We start from the raw sequence: 17,102 nt of genomic DNA on the forward strand, positions 1-17,102 counted from the left end.
GTCTAAATGCTATCTTTCCGAGAAGCCAAATGGGATCTTTTTAGTATTTCAAAATCCGAAAAGATCTTTTGGGATCTCAAATGAAATCCTTTTGAGATTTTAAATCGAATCACCAGCCATACACGCCAAAAGATATGCCGTCATATCGTTGATGCGTTTTCGATTTTTTTTGGAATTAGGGTGACTGAAACATTCCTATTGCGCAATTCTGAAAATCGCCTATCTTACTCTCATTGGCGAACTGATGCTTTCATAAAAGAAAGGTCGAATGATCCAAAAAGATTTTCTGTCGACAGCTTAATTATGGCTGGTAAACCAGTTCTTCAGTCCGCAGATTCTTTACCAGTGGAGAATAGCGCAGGAACCAGAAGAAACAGCTGATGGAACAACAGACACCAGGAGCTGCAGCGGAGAAGTAGGAGTAAGGTTACGTGAGAAATGCCTTTTGGGCTTTCGGGGCTAAAACCCACCTGAAACCCCGTCATCATACCACGTTTAACGTCTTTTGTGTTTTGTGTAGTTCTTCTTTTAAATTTATTTCATTACTGCCGTTCTACGCATGCTTGTACCAAATTCAAAAAACGACAAATGAGAAAATGGCATTTGAAATTAAACACTAATTTTCATTGCTGGCGTATAACCATAATGCAATATAATATTATTACATCACAGAACCATTCAGAAGACTTCATTTCATAGAAATCATTCTTATTTTTCACTCACAAATAGAATATGCGACAACGATCATGAAAATAGTTTGGCGGGACAGTTATGCCGAGAAATAGAGCACTTGTTTTATGGTTTCTACGCATATCAGCCTCGTTCAATGCATGATTTCGTGAATAACTACTGCGATTGACATATGTCTCCACATGCTTTATCTATGGAAGTGAACCTTCCACGTGGTTGAAGTGATTATGTCGCTTAGAATGAGTATTGTACAAATTCCCCCTATTAAACCAATGCAACAGGCTAAGATCGCAAGATCTAAACAGAAAATGCTATTTCAATGTGTGTTGCTCCATCAAATAACAGAATCCGCCATAATGATGAATTTAATCACTGCGAGACAATTATGCGTAGAAATTAAGCAATGGGACAAATAGACTTGATGTTGTTTTCAATGATTTTCCGAACAAAGTTCGAAATCTGTTAGAGTTTTCTAAAAGTATACATCAAAATAGACTGCTCTATGGTGAAAAGTCAAAATCCACAAAAACTAACATGGGACAACTATGCGTAGAAGGGCAGTGCAACCACCAAACAATTTTTAAAGTGTTAATCTAAAATTTCAATTATTCGGTGAAGCCCTTGATTCGCTCGGAAGGCTAGGCCGGAGGAGCCGCCTTCCTTTATTATCTGTAATTATTTTGCTCCTGCGGGGCCCAAAGTTGGCCCGCAAAGGGAATCCTTCTGATTCCCTTCCTTATGGTGTTGAACTTAATTTTAATATTGAAAAACACCTTTATAAAGATAAAAAAATCGAATTCATATCTGTTTCCAAATGGATTCGTTTTGTGATTCCAAATGGAATGTTTCGGAGATTCAAAACTGTGGGGTTTAAGTAAATTGCCTTCAGCGTGTGTTTAAAGATTCACACCTCAGCGTTTCAATTGGCGAGCAGCTACCTATGAGCCTGGTTGGTCTGTCGCCCGCAAGAAAAATTGTTATGTTATGGATATAAATCATAATTTCGAGATACTTCCTCTGTATTGGTGGAACGCCTTTGGAACAATTGTGTGTGGTGGGACGCCCGTATTCATGAGATACTTCATCTACGTTGGTGGGACGCCCGCAGGAAGAATAGTGTTAATGAGGGTCAGGATGATCACATTTTGCATGGTTGGTTGCTCACATTCAAGAGTTTTTTAGTGTTCATTAAGCACTTCCACAGTTATTAACTGCGAGGTTTCTAAGCCAAGTTACCATTTTTGCATTCGTATATCATGAGGCTAACACGATGATACTTTTATGCCCAGGGAAGTCGAGACAATTTCCAATCCGAAAATTGCCTAGACCGGCACCGGGAATCGAACCCAGCCACCCTCAGCATGGTCTTGCTTTGTAGCCGCGCGTCTTACCGCACGGCTAAGGAGGGCCCGGCTACTTAATAGACTATTTTTGAGATTCCAGATGAAATGATTTTGGGATCTCAAATGAAATGGTTTTAGGAACTCAAATGAAATCCGTTTGGGATTTTATGGATTCCTAATCGAATCCATTTTCAATTCACATGGAACCCTTTTGAGATTCGAATTAGAATGCTTTTGGAATCCAAATCAAATCCATTGCTGATTCCAAAATGAAATCTTTTTGAGATTCCAAATGGAACGCTTTTGCGATCACAAACGGAATCTTTTAGGGATTTAAAATCGAATTTCATTTCTGAATGCAAATGAGGGGGTCAAACGCAAAGGAGTGTTATTGACAAAAACTTAATTTCCAGAAAAATTAGTGTAAAGTTTTTCTATATTTTTTCGTTTCATACAATTTGTATAAAGTTCAAAAAAAAATCCAAATTTCTATGAATTTTCACACTCTGTACAAACAACGTACAAACTATATCAACATATTGCTGAAAAACTTTAAACCCAACGCATTTTTTGCTGTAATCAATTTAAATTTTACCAAAATTGCACTTACTCCCCTTTTCTTCTTACCCCATCAAATGGAATCTTTCTGAGATTCCAAATAAATTGAGTTTGGAATTCCTGATGGCATCCTTTTGAGATTCCAGCTCGATGAATTGAGGTGATGTCTGTGTGTGCGTGTGTATGTGTGTATGTATGTATGTATGTGCAAAAAAAAACTTATTTTTATGGAACTTATTTTTAACTTACGAAGAATTCTGTCCCATTTTTTCCTATTGAAAACTGGCCAGATCGGATCTCAGGATCAAAACTTAGGACCAAAGTACAATTTTTATTTAAAAAAATTGATTTCAAGAACGGCTACGCAGTCTTGAAGATTAAAAGATGTATATTTGTCCGACGTTTTGACACGGGAATGGTGTCTTCATCAGGGGAAAAATACTAATGAAGGCACCATCCACCATGATTCCTTGTGGAGACTGTGATGCGAGTTATGTTGTAACCAATAGCCTAAAAACAAGGTTGAGTCATCACAAGAGCGATACAAGAAAACTAGACAAACTCATTGACAACATCGAATCACACAACAACGACGACAATTACAACAGCTATGAACTCGGCCGACTAAAAGAGAAAACTGCTCTTTTACTGCATTCGGCCGATTACAACCATCGTTTTGATTTCGATAGATCGGAGATAATGGACCACCATCGAAGATTCTCCGCTCTTCCCGCTCTGGAAATGTGTCATATTATCAACACTGACAAAACGGTAAACAAACGAAGCGATTGCGACAGTTTAAGTACAACGTATGCAGGAATTTTACACACACTGAAAACAAGAAATAGAACAGATAACCGTAGAACACAAAACCAGACAAACACCAACAATAATGATAATGACACTCAATAGATAGAGAAATCAAATTACACACATCATCTAGACACTCATGACATTTTTTAAAATAGATAATTACAAAATGACAGTTGAAAACGAATATTACTGACTATCAGCAGAGTAGTGAATAAGCACCCAGGTTTTTCATAAATTTAAGTCCCAATATTTTGTTAAATGTTAGTAATTGTCATTAATATGTTGCATTGTATAGTGATGAATGTTTAACTGTTAATTGTTTTAGGAAATTGACGATATTTGTTAATGTTTTTATGACAATCAGTGAGCTCAACAAACCACCGGACAAAAAGCGATATTTTCTGTAAGTTTTTGTGCTATTTGTATGTCATCTCATAATTGTTTGTAATCTGCCAATTTTTTAATAGAACCCTTGAAAAAGATGGAATAAACCATTGAAACGTCGGGCGTAGAAGAAATATGTCGTTTTAATAGCCAGTAAAGACTGAAAGCCAAAAAAATGTATTAGTTCTAAATCAAATGCACGAGAAAGACACAAACACCACTAGGTGGAGGGTTATACGAAAAGTTTTACGATTTCAAATGGATTTTTTATGGGATTTTGAATGGAGTCATTTTGGGATCTCAAATGAAATCCTTTTGGGACTCGAAATGAAAATCTTTTGGGATTCCAAATCGAATCCATTTCTGATTCCAGATGAAATCCTTTTGAGATGCCAAATGGAATCGTTTTCTAATTCTAAATCGAATAGATTTCTAATTCCAAAGGGAATCCTTAGTGAGTTTGACGGAAGCAACTTAGTGACAATTGTCTAATCCCAAACTATCTTTAATAAAAAAAAGGATTAAAGGAAGGGTTTGATCTGAGACGAGCCCTGCAAAGACGGCTTCTTTTTCTCTGTTATGATACTTGTTCTTCTTTTCATCACAGTTGATCATCGATTCTCAACTGTTTCCTTGAGTGTTTCACCTAAATCCCGCGTAGAATGTTCTGAGCACAATAAAAGTGTTTGCAATTTGCGTATTTGTAAACTTATTTTTATAAAGATTTTCGGGAATAAAACACGTATTCATAACTGTTCAATATTAAGCTGTCCAGCTATTCTAGAATACTTTTCAAAGTGAAAAAGTACTCGTAAAACAAAATCATTTGGAATACTTTTTGAGGGATACCAGTACTTTCACATAAAAAAGGTGCTGGTTGCATCTGACAATTCATGACAGCGCTTGCTTGTTGCAGAAGAAGTTACATTTTTTCCTCTTTGCAAGTCCCGTCCCAGGGTTTGATCAATCGTTTCTGATGAGTAAAATCTCTATTTGAGCGAAAAACATATTTGCTTTATTATGCTCACTAGTTGTTACAACCCCAGGGAGACAACTCTCTCGTCTGGACCCTACAATGTCGAACCCATCAACACATAAGCCGGGACCTACCGAACCTAGGGAAGGCGTGTCCAAATTCTAGACATTTTCCATCTAAGTAAATGCCGAAAGTGCCTGGAATGATTTTTAAGTTCGTCTCCTCAAATGAGTTGTATGTAGTTTTATGAAAATTGTGGAGCTCTAGATTTTTGTTTTGTTTAACAAATTTTAAAACATTTTGAATTTTTATTCTTTACTGTACCAACCTTTAGCGACTTTCAATCCCAATTCGCGAATACGAAAGTAATGCCTCTACTCACTCTTATGGCAGAAACTCATTGCTACCTATTAGACAGTGCGTGAAACATGGCCACCAATCATCCCTTTTTGTTCCTCCACAGTGGAATCCCATAAGGAACTGTCAGACTGTGCGTGAATAATTTACCTTATAGTCGTCGCGAATAATTTAAGAATTGATGGGTTGTATTCATGAGTTCTTTTTATAACGTTTGGGATGTACTTTGTTCACTGCGGAAACGTCAAAAAATGATCTCCGTGAATTCCTTCATTGGTGGATAGCAAAACTCAGCGAGAACTTTCCCGGAATGTGTGGCTCGGCAACGGATTTGAAACGAAATCAAGTTCTTCTATCCATTTTGCTCCAATCTAAATGTAATACAAATACTAATCTAAGCAAACTCAAAGCTAATTAAAATCGGTCAATCCATGAACTTAATCAGAATTCGAACATTCAATTCGAATCCTTATCAAATCTAGTTGAAAGCCAGATCAATAATATTCAAAATTAATCCAAATTCATTTCTATTCCATCTAAATCTTATCCACGTTAAATTCATATCGAACTCAAACAAAATCCAAAACCAGTTCTAATCCATTCGAAAACCTATCGAAATCTAATTTTAATCGTAACGAAGTAATGCCAAATGCCATTTATATTTGAATAAAAAGTCAAATCCAAATCCGAATACATTCAAGTATTTTTTTTTAAATATTAAATAAATTGAAAAAAGTCTAAATTTTATTATTTTTTTTAAGAATCGATACTTATTTATCTACAATTTACAGTTGGGGACATCAATTGACCGTTCGCCTTTTCTTTTGCAGGCTAATTCATCAGTTGTCAGCAAATGCCCGGCCCGAAGCTGTGACCCGAGGATGTCCATTGTTCAATAGAGTACCGCATGATGACGCAGTTTGTCTGTTCACGGAGCTTGTTCACAAAGGCTCAGGTGGTAATTAATCGCTGGTTGAGGTAGGTAGTGGCGAAAATGTTTTTCAATTTCATTCGTTTTACCATGACTTAAAAAAATCATTTCTTACGGAAGGCAAAGAAAACTATTCAACTACTTTGGTCACCATCATTTCACGTCGAAAATCAAAGTTAATATTCAAACTTGTCGACATTAAAAAATAGGGGAAAATCACTTGCTGGATGTAAAAATACTTAGGAATGGATGTAGAAAAACTTATGAAGTGAAGCTGGAATTCTGAGGTGAACTAGCCTAGGGCTAAAAACCTCACTAATAAAGATGAAAAAAAAGTTGGAAGTGATAAAGCTGCTTAGAAACTCAATAAAGTGTTTACTGAAGAATATAACAGAACTAGCCAGCCCGACAGACGTTGTCACGTCCAATATTTACTTATCGCATGCGATTGCTTAAAAACCGATCCACATAATGCATCGGATTTAAATATTTAGGGTGGGTGTACCAATTGACGCCATACGTAAGAACAACTATTTTTTTTTAAATAAGTAAAAGCGAAAGTAAAATAAGTCAAGCGAAAGGTTTTACTTCCTGCTTCTTAGAACAGCTGTGAAAACCATAATACAATTTGTTATTATCCTCATAATTGATTAATCCATAATAGGAACGCATGCACCAGTTGTGGCACTATTCCCCAAGCAGCACGCGCAACATCTTCCAAATAGGTGTTTGTTCCTAATAAATTGCATTGAAGACACTGGCAATACATCGAGTTACATTAAAGCCACTTCCCAGTTTCAGAAAAACACAATGTTTCATTTCCGTTCAAGTGGCGTCGCAATATTCTACCCATCTGACTTCTTGGGTGGTTTAAAATTCGAGGTGTTCCATATCAGAAACAAAACAGATAAGTTGCAGAATTAATAAAACTCCGGTTCATTGCTGTTACGACAATGTTTCTGATATGTTGCAAAACACTTTGAGCTCAGTTGAGCAGTATTTTATTTTTGACACTTCCCTGCATGTTCCGTATAAGGTACAATGAAGTTACAAATGACTTTGTTGTTTATGTAAAGCACTTGTAGCAGAATCTCCAAATAGAATTGTTGGTGTGATGGTTATAGTAGAAGGTTGCAAATCTCAAGGTCCATGGTTCGATTCCCGGTTGGTTTTTGAGTTTTTATTTTCATTGTAGCCGCAAGATGTTGCAAATAGGCTCCACCTCTTGCGCTTTTTGTGTCACAAAGGAGTTCCAAATACGACGCGTTGTGCATAAGTTAGACCTTTAGTAAGTCACACCACAGTTGTTGTTACTCACTGAGAAACAGGACAGGAGGTGTTGCTTGGGTCTTAATTTTGGTTCCTTATTTTGCAAATCCCATTGTTTTCTTACGTGGTAGTGGTAGTTTTGGTGATATTACGTTAGCCGGATAGCATTAACAAGCCAAATTTTTTTTAATATGTTTTTTTTTAAATTTTGTAATTTTTTGTTCATTTTAAACCTTTATAGGGCAAAAAGAAATCCATGAGAAAATCAATAAAAAAATCCTTGAAGAAAAAATGACAGAAATTGTGGATAACTTTTGGGAAAATTTTTGAGGATTGTTGAAAATGAGAGATAAAACAAGCTGTACTTCAGTCCTTTGCTTTCGAATGTTTTATATTAAAACAATTGAAACAATAATAAAAATGAGAGTTTTGAAGAAAGCCATTAAGGTTCTACTGAAATGGATTTGAAGTGCGGTATTATAGGCAACTCAATAATAATTGACAGTGAAGTCGGATAAAATTTTAGGCAAGGTCGGACAGGTTCATTGAGTTTATATGTTGAAATCTTCTTTGTCGCGATTGATAACTAAACAACGAATTTGCAATGTTTTTGCTTTGTTCTATTTGTCTTGGATTCGCAGTACTTTATGTAGAAACTCTGTTTTTTCATGGAAAAACTTTAAAAAAATAGTTGAAATCACAAACATTTCTTCTTCTTCTTTTTATTGGCATTCATCCCCACACTGGGACAGAGCGCCTCGCAGCTTAGTGTTCATTAAGCACTTCCACAGTTATTAACTGCGAGGTTTCTAAGCCAGGTTACCATTTTTGTTTCCAATCCGAAAATTGCCTAGACCGGCACCGGGAATCGAACCCAGCCACCCTCAGCATGGTCTTGCTTTGTAGCCGCGCGTCTTACCGCACGGCTAAGGAGGGCCCCTCACAAGATACATATACTCATGCAATGGCGGGCATAGAAAAGCATTCAATTAATAACTGAAGAAATGCTAATAGAATACTAAGTTGAAGAGCAAGCCAAGTTCCAGTTAGAATGTAGAGTCATCGAAAAAGAAGAAGATCTCATTCAAGTATGATATCTTTGCGAAAATTTAGATAAACATCATTTTCAAGGCGATTGGCGAAGTTCAACATCGATATGTTAAAGGTCAGCTTAATGCTGTTACTATACACGAAGCTGATAGTTGGATCAAATGGTCGGAATTAGATATATACAGATTATTGCTGCAATATATAATCACAATATAATAATGTCTGTGCTATAATGCTTCTTGAAAAATCAATATCATAACACTAGGTAGTAATTTAGTTTAACGTATCGTTTAAAATCAATAATTTGGCTTCCATATCGTTGTTCTGCAATTTAAAATCACGATGTTAAGACAAGTTTATTTTGGAGTTCGGTTTTCAAATTAATTATTTGGTTTGTCAAACACAACATGTTCAATATTATTCTTCGTCTCGCGCAAAAAAACTTAGAAAAAAAATCATTGCGTCCTGTGCTAGCGGATTTTTCTTTTGCTTTTTTTATGAGGGAAGATGGAGAATGTGGGGTTTGAGTAACCTCCCATCAGCGTGTGAATATATATTAACACCTCAGCATGCCAATCGGTGAGCAGCAAGCCATGATTCGACCTCTTTTTGTTAGATGCTGGCTAGATGTCCGTGGCATGCACAGCACCCAAGGAGAGCTGCCACCGTCATAGCATTTCGCTCCGGTAATTTGGAGTCACACAAAACCATCTGCTTCCGGTCGTCAGCTCAACCAGAAGATGGCTGTATAAGGACGCGGATTACTATAGGATATAGCACGGGGTATATTGGAAGCCGCCCAAGAATCAATACCTAGGACAAAGGGTATTCCAGGTAATAAACGACAATTTTAGTGGAACAATAGAGTAGGCCAACAAAGCGAAAATCGTATCGAGAGCCGTCATAGATGTTGCCAGAAGAAAGGCTTTTGATATGTGTTCCTACTAACTTTGCCATAGCTCGAAGGAACATAAACTAATAATATTCCAGCAGTTGCAAATAATTTCGCAGATTACTTCGCAACTTCGAGGACGAACTGGATTTCGAATCTGGTGGGAAAAATATAATCAAGCAAAACTCTCCAGGGGATGATATTTTCCAAACTCTTGAAAACTCAAATGGGTTTTCTGTTGGAGCCGATCAGGTAGGATAATCTATGATGAAGCATCTACCGTTACACTGTAAGGTCAGTCTTCTACAGGCTTTCAACAACATTTGGTCTACAGGTAAAATTCCAATAATCTGGAGGCAGAAGTGCTACAACTGGTGCATGCGTTCGTGTTATGGATTAATCAATTTTGAGGATTATAACAAATTTTATTGTGGTTTTCACAGCTGTTCTAAGGAGCCTTAAAACCTTTCGCTCGATATATAAAGTCGACCCGCATGCCTTTTACTTATTTAAAAAAAAAACAGTTGTTCTTATAATTAATTGCTTATTATTCGGCAACTCGGCCGTACGAAAACCATTTTTTTTGTTAAATATCTTGGCTGTGCATATGCACAGCACATGTTTCGAAATGGACAAATTTATATGATATTTGCGAAAAAGAATCCACGTGTCTTGGAGGGACTCGAACCATCAACCTCCTACTCTCTAGATAGGCGAGATAACCCCTACACAACAAGACCACTTAAAGGTCACGTTTGCGGAAAAGCCATCAGAATCCGAGTACCAACCTCCACCGCGGTTAGCTCTTTTTTGCAAATTGAATACAATTGGTACACCCACCCTAGATTAAATAATAATTCATAAATAATTTTCTCAAGGGTCGTAATGCACGAGCTTGCTTCGCTGGACATTTACCGAAATATTGTAGATCCAGTTGAAAACCGAACTGAGCTTTCGCGAAAATCGCATTTTCTCACATTTCCGGATGTCGCAACTGCATCGCGAGTAGTGCGCATCTATGCCATAGCCGTGCGCCATCATGCGCACCACTCGCAATGCAGTTGCGACATTTAGAAATGGAGGAAAATGCGATTGTCGCGAGAGCTCAGTTCGGTTGTCAACTGGATCCACAATATTTTAATCCTTGTGTCCTTATTTTTGCTTGTGATGATCACACTAGTAAATTAAATTCCTAAAAACGTTAAAATATTACTTTAGGCCGATGATATTGTCAAACAATTCGTCATAATTTCTTTTGGAAGAAGGGTCGGTTTTACTAGAAAGAGGCTAGTAACATCTGGCTAGAACTATCACCCACGAAGTCAACAACGATGCATCGCTGAAAAAGGGAAACGTCACAAAAAATGGCACTTGGACGGAGCTAATCTTTTGCTGGGCAATACACCACTTTAAAAAGTGAAGATCATAAGAGTTCTAGGAATTTATTTCGACCGAAAATGCTCTTTTTTTGTTTTTTTTTTGTTTGGGATGAACCACTGCGTCCATTTCCTTGAACTTTTGTAGTATACCCGTGTCATTTGTTTAGTGCATGTCTTTCTGCTCCATTTCTATTGAGAAGAAATGAAGTAGTCGTTTTTTATTCATATATTTCTCAAGCTTAATGTAAGGCCTCTTTAGATTAAGGTACCGCTATTTATACCCTTCGAGAAATGGCTTATACCAACTCTCAAAGGCGCGCTCCTCAATCAGTTTCGGCTCAACAATAAGTGGGATAATACTGATTTTGGCCATGCATCGGTACTGAAGTTCAAACATATTTTTGCTTCTTCTTATGAGATCCGAATTCGTTTTGCGTTTGAGTTTGAGCATTTCTGAATCTCACCTTTACACAGAGCTCTAATCAGTCAGAGGGTTCAGCAGATCCACCAAATTCGTATCCGCTTCTTCCTTAATTAATCAGCGCTCTGGAGCTTGAAGATTCATGTCGTCGGCTTCGAAACCAGCCTAAGATTGAGTTACGTATTTATAATTTACTCCATTGACTCCATCCAGAAAGGAAAATATGGGTCATCTAATAGTAGTTTGTGCAACAAGTTGCAAAAAGATGATTTTTTCAGCACGAGTTGTACGTTTATCCAACGAGGCTTGCCGAGTTGGATAAATACTACGAGTGCTGAAAAAATCGAGTTTTGCAATGAGTTGCACACGCTATTTTTTGCAATGACGAGAAATGGACTTGAATTTGATAAATTTTTACCAAAATTGTACAGTCTACTTGAGTGATGAACTTTGTACTTTACTTAAAAATCACTCAAATAAAGAAAAAAAAAATACAGTCTAATTTACTCCACGTGATCATTCTTGCTAATAAATTATGTTGTTGCATAAAACAATCAGATACCATGTTACCGTGCCACATTGCATAGTTCTATAAGCCGTGAAGCGATAGATGTACTTGCCTTTGGAAATTTTTGATGTCATGTCCATCAAACTATTTCATGTAATACGCGACGCAGAGAATACACTATTTGAACACTTACCCAAGTTCATTCAGCAAAATGTAGTCATGCAACTACTGTTCTGATGTTGGTTTTTCATTATAGCACCCAAATGAGTGTTATAATGAATATTATGCAACCCATTTGAGTTGCATAATGTTCATTAAAGCACCCATTTCGTTGGTATGGAAAAGTAGGCCGTTTTATCACACAAAGACGAACTGTAAACCAAATATTATGATCAGGAATTGCAAAAAAGCAAATTATAGTCGTTCCATACTCTTCCGACCATCACTCATAAGTATTAACAAGAATAGTAAGAACTAGAGCACAGTGTGGTAAATCTTACTCCGCAATGCTCCACGAAAAAGTGTCTACCCAGCATTACAGGCTCCGTTAACTGCCTGGCTAATTGTTTCACCCCCAGGCCATTCATCCCCTCGGCACGGGTAGCCTGACATCTTGGGATTCAGGGTTAGGGACGTCATATTGTCAGCTTCAGTGTTGTACCGAGCCTGGCGATATGACCGGATTTACACCGTTACGCACTACTTCAGAGTATCCATATCCCAGTGTAACGGGGGAAAAAATGCTCTTTTACCTATACGTTAAAAAAATAAAGGAAATTGTCTATCTCGTCTGAACCTACTCCAAGCAATCTCCAAAAAAGCATATCCTAAACTATACATAGGTAACTAAACCAAGGTGAAGTGCAACAACTGTTTCCAAGCTTCTTTGCGTAACAGAGGTTATGAGAAAAGATAACTTCATGATTATTATGCCCACCTACAACCAAATCGTTCGAATAGCCTCCGGAGCCTTCCGAATGATACCCACATTTTCAATGCTCGTTGAATCAGGATACCTGCCTTTCCAGAATGTTGTAACATCTATTCTGGAAAAAATCCCCAAAGGTAGACAACCTTATTAAAAAAATTAAAACAGAATTTTAAGAAATTACTACCTACTCTCCAAAAAGTACAAAAAACACTTCCATACATTGGCCGACATTGATTGAAGAATAAAGTCAGAGCTCGAAGCGGACCGAACTCCACAACATGCATATGCAGTCTTTAGAGAACTAGTAGAACATTCACCATTCCCAGTGGTTTACAGATGGCTCACTAGCACAAGGACTTAGGGTGATAGAACCTCAACAAGAATTGAAGCAAGTTTACCTGACCAATGTTTCGTTTTCACAGCTAAACCTGCAGCACTAGTCGTCGCCACGAGGAATGCTAAGGATGCGTCGGTCATATTCAGTGACTCGGCCAGTTGTTGGAAACCGGGAAATCAAAACAACAATGCATTCAACAAAAAGGACCAGAATCCAAGAGGAAAAATCTGCGCTACTGCTGGATTAATGGGCACCCAACGCACGATTTTGATACCATGACTCTAGCTCAAATGATTTGCCTTGTGCGAATAAGCGGATGACTCTTCCAAACGAATTCTGTAGGAAAAAATACGGCTTTTTCTGATTTTATTTGGTCAAGATCTTCCACTAAATCTTGGCCAGAATATTCCTTGTACAGTTAATGAGAAGTATGAAATGGAATGTAAAGTACCGTATGAATAAAAAGTAGCAGATACTACTAGGTAGTTACTAGTTTGTACTAAGATCCAAAAGTGGGTTGCCTCAATATGAGTAATACAATTTTCGAACACAGTAGTCATTGCTAATTCAAAAATAAAATTGTAGTACTTGCTGCAGGCTACATCTGTCAAAAAATTGTTGTTTACGTTTCGCACGATTTGTTTTAAAGTTCGGGTATAAATCAAACTGAAATGGCTAGTCATTTCCTCCGTAATTTAAACTCCGAAAATTACTTCGCCGGATTTGTGTATAATTCGATGGATGAGAGTTATGCCAAAGGATATGATTTATGATCCAGTGGAACTGGGGGTAGGAAATGAAGAAATATGCCCTCCGGCGGTTTGTCACGATGACTCGATTGCGCGAAATGAACCGGACATCTCGGATGATGATTCGAAAAGTAGAATGAGTGATGCTATTCAGCAGTGCTTTGGAGAACTGCGCTGTTTCATTTCTGAATAAATCGCAAACTACGACTTTCATAGCAAAGAAGAAAAATGTCATTCATTTGCATTCTATTTGCAATGAGAAAACAGAACTGTGCAATAAAAATCCTATTCGACTAAATGCTGATGTCAAACCACCTTCCTTTTGCCAGTGGAGATATATCAGCTTCCACACTGATATTCTTCCATCCCCCTTCATACGGGAGCTTGGCAGAAGGAAGGTCGTGTGATATGTGCCATCACAAATATTGCCCTCCGCTCGCTTTCAAATCGACTTCTATGAAAACATTCTTCATGCCTGCCGTATCCTAACGGAACTATCAATTCTATACTTTCGCCTCTAATTCTATCATGAACATGTACGTCCAAGTTTGGAAGATGATATTAGCATTTCCATATCATTATTCTATTTGTATTTTCTAGAGATTAGAGCACCTGAATCTGGGCTTATTAAAGTTCTGAATGGATTCCTAAAAGAAGGATTTTCAAAGTATTTTTTAAAAGAAGTGGTCATATTTTTTGACGTAGGACCACGTTTTTGTTTTCGATACGGATACGGGGCACACTTCAAAATTAGAAAAAAATTGGACCGTCACGAAAAAATTAAAGGCTTTGGAGGCTAATAAGTCGATCATTTCTCAACGGATTTTAAAGATTTTGTCACCAATCGATTGCAAATTCATCACCTTTGGAATCTATTAATTTTCAATAGAAAGCAATTGACTTTTGATTTATTCTCAAACTTTTTTGTTTCTCATAATCAGTTAATTATGACATAATTTCAGGGAAAGTTGATTTGAATAGAAGATTAATATGTTGAGTACTTTTTTAGAATTGACGGGTTCAGCTTATATACGAAAGCATATGACTACAATTCGTTCAGCCAATCATAGGGCTGCACCCTTATACTTTCTTCATTCATACAGATATCACTCTAATTTGTAGAACTGAGAAGTTTGCCTTCGATATGAAACGATTATTTTTATAAAAATACTTATAATTGATTGAAATTTGATTTTTTTTGCAAACCTTATCAAACAGTTTTCACATATATGTTTTAGTTCACTTGTCAAAAGACGATTAATTCCACCATATGATTGTAACTTCACAGATACGTATTTCGACCTCAACACTAAGGCCGTTTTCAGTGTCTCGTACTTGACTCGACATGTTTTTGTTGACAAAAAAGACATGATATCCGTCTTCGGTCAGAGGTCGCATAGCACATTTGCAACACCCGTTCTACGAATTTATGGTACTTGACTAATAATCACGATTTTTGGTAATGATTGACTAATAACCTTTTGATCAAGCTGTGACTTGCTACCAGATTAGAGTGAACACATTATCTGCCACTTACCTTCTGAAACATCCTGCGCTCTCGCCGTCACTGCCAACAGCACCAGCAACAGCTGGTAGAGGTGCTTACGACGTGTCATCCCTGCGACGATAATCCACTTTCGATAACAGTTCAGCCTTCCAACAGTCCTGCGGTTTTCACCTTTCACCGAGAAGCGATCCCACAAAATCCGTCCTCTGTCCAGCCCAACGCTTTAAATCCACTCAGGAACGATTGATCTATTACAGATATTGCTGTTTAGCTCACTTTTGTTTTCCAAACTTCCGAATAATATTTTTTTCCCACTGTCACCAGTTTCACATTTTCTGCGCCAAAATTTCCGAGTAATTATCCAAACAAGGTGCGAATCTGCGCCACCGAGCCACACTGGTACTGTTTCAGCGAATCGCTTTCTCGCTTTCTTCCACAGAAAAAGACACCCAACAAATCGACAAGCGGACGGACGTGCACGCACGCTAAATCCACTCGGCACCGACTTTGTCACTACTTTCCAATGGATCAAACAGATTTTTCTCCCTTTTTGCTACGCCACGATTTCTTCTTCTTTGGTCTTCGGCGACGTGCGCGTGCGAGCCTTAATCCAATTTGGTGACCACTACTCTCACTTGTTTTGCGCCCGAGCTCCACATCCGGTTTCTTGCGCCACTCACCACACTGTGTCAACACACCACACTTGTCGATGTCACCACACTCTGTTGCTTGCGAGAGCTCTGGAAGGACGACCTCAGGGCATCTCGGCCCGAACGTCTCGCGTACGGTGGTCGAGGGGTTGGGATTCGGGGGGAAGGACGAGGAGGGGCAAGCAAAGCAAGTCCGTTAAACCCCTTTCGCTCCTTGCGCGTTGTGCTGCTGTTGGACTGCACTGTTTCGCTCGAATTGTGCTTCTGGGGCAGAGGTACAAGTGCTACCGTTTTCTCCTTGCGGGACCACAACCCGTTTCGTTGTCGTTTCGTTTTCGAATTCCTCCTGCCGGGGAAGGAAAAGCTAGCCAAAACGTCTTGCTCGAACCGCGGTTACTGTTGAACTGTCGGTAGGAAATCCCCCAACGGTCCACAAAACGGACCCCAACCCAATAGGCAGCGTTGAAGCGCGGCGCAAACCGAAGACGAAAAACGAAAGACGACGACGACCGCCGCGGCCAGGTGTGCTCTTTCTCTTGGCGAGTCAGCGTACGCGCGCGCGCGAAGTACGATGTAAATGCAAAAAAGAAACGAAACTTTCTTCCAAGAGTCTCGCCAAGAGTAAGTTAAAGCCCCATTCGCCATCAACGACGGCAGCGGGCTCAGCGCTCCGGCGCGGTGGTTGTTTCGAATCCGTTGGTTTTCATTGGCACTTTTCTACTTTCTTCGTCGCTCGACCAGCTGGGAACGAGAGAGGCTTGCGCGATACCAGAAGAAACGAACGACGCAGGAAGCCAACAACGCAACGATGCGTGCGGCTGCGTTTTCCGAAAGCTCGCTCTTCGCTCCGACCCGACCATTGATCGAAGCTTCCTCTCTTCAGACGCTTGGGCGTCTCTCGCGTTTGGTGATCTCCGCCAAGCTCGCACTTTCTTCCTTGTGGTTTTTTTTTCGAAAACACGCGACAATGCGACGGAGTGGTCCGGCGAATCCTCGTTGATTCGTCACGGATAGTCGCTAAGGCGGCGGCGGCATCAGGTTGAAATTGTGTCAAATTTTTGTATTTTTTCCACACGTTTTATCCGTTTTCTACTTTTTGACTCATCGTTTCGAAGTGTATGCATTTGGGGTGACGAGTCGCGTCATGCGGAGAAGCGGACCCTTTTGGTATTTTTATGTGCGTCGTCGACGTCGCCGTTTGCGAAAGGTGCTGTTTCTATTTTGGAAGAAGATTCCGAAACAGGTTCGTCACTTTATGCGGGATGAGTACAGCTCTTTTGATGATTGGGGTCCTCTCGTGGCTTTTGAGGTTTCCTGCAGTTAATGATAGGAGAATATGCGTCGGTTGTATTTTTTT

The 17,102-nt window shown here is 38.7% G+C and overlaps 1 protein-coding gene across 8 annotated transcripts in view; it reads right to left on the bottom strand.

Moving 5' to 3' along the window:
* LOC134206597 (uncharacterized) overlaps nucleotides 1-16,148 on the bottom strand; it is a 403,645-nt gene extending 387,497 nt beyond the window's left edge. For 4 of the 8 annotated variants that reach the window (XM_062682326.1, XM_062682324.1, XM_062682323.1 and 1 more), the window contains exon 1: nucleotides 15,126-16,147. In XM_062682326.1, coding sequence (XP_062538310.1) covers nucleotides 15,126-15,204 — 79 coding nt within the window. In that variant the 5' untranslated portion in view covers nucleotides 15,205-16,147. Of the gene's footprint in view, nucleotides 1-15,125 lie in introns of all 8 variants that reach the window. The other 4 variants (XM_062682327.1, XM_062682325.1, XM_062682329.1 and 1 more) reach the window with 2 other exon arrangements.
* Between the last annotated feature and the right edge of the window lie 954 nt (nucleotides 16,149-17,102).

Source organism: Armigeres subalbatus, chromosome 1, assembly GCF_024139115.2.
Source record: "Armigeres subalbatus isolate Guangzhou_Male chromosome 1, GZ_Asu_2, whole genome shotgun sequence".
In the NCBI taxonomy this organism is placed as follows: domain Eukaryota; kingdom Metazoa; phylum Arthropoda; class Insecta; order Diptera; family Culicidae; genus Armigeres; species Armigeres subalbatus.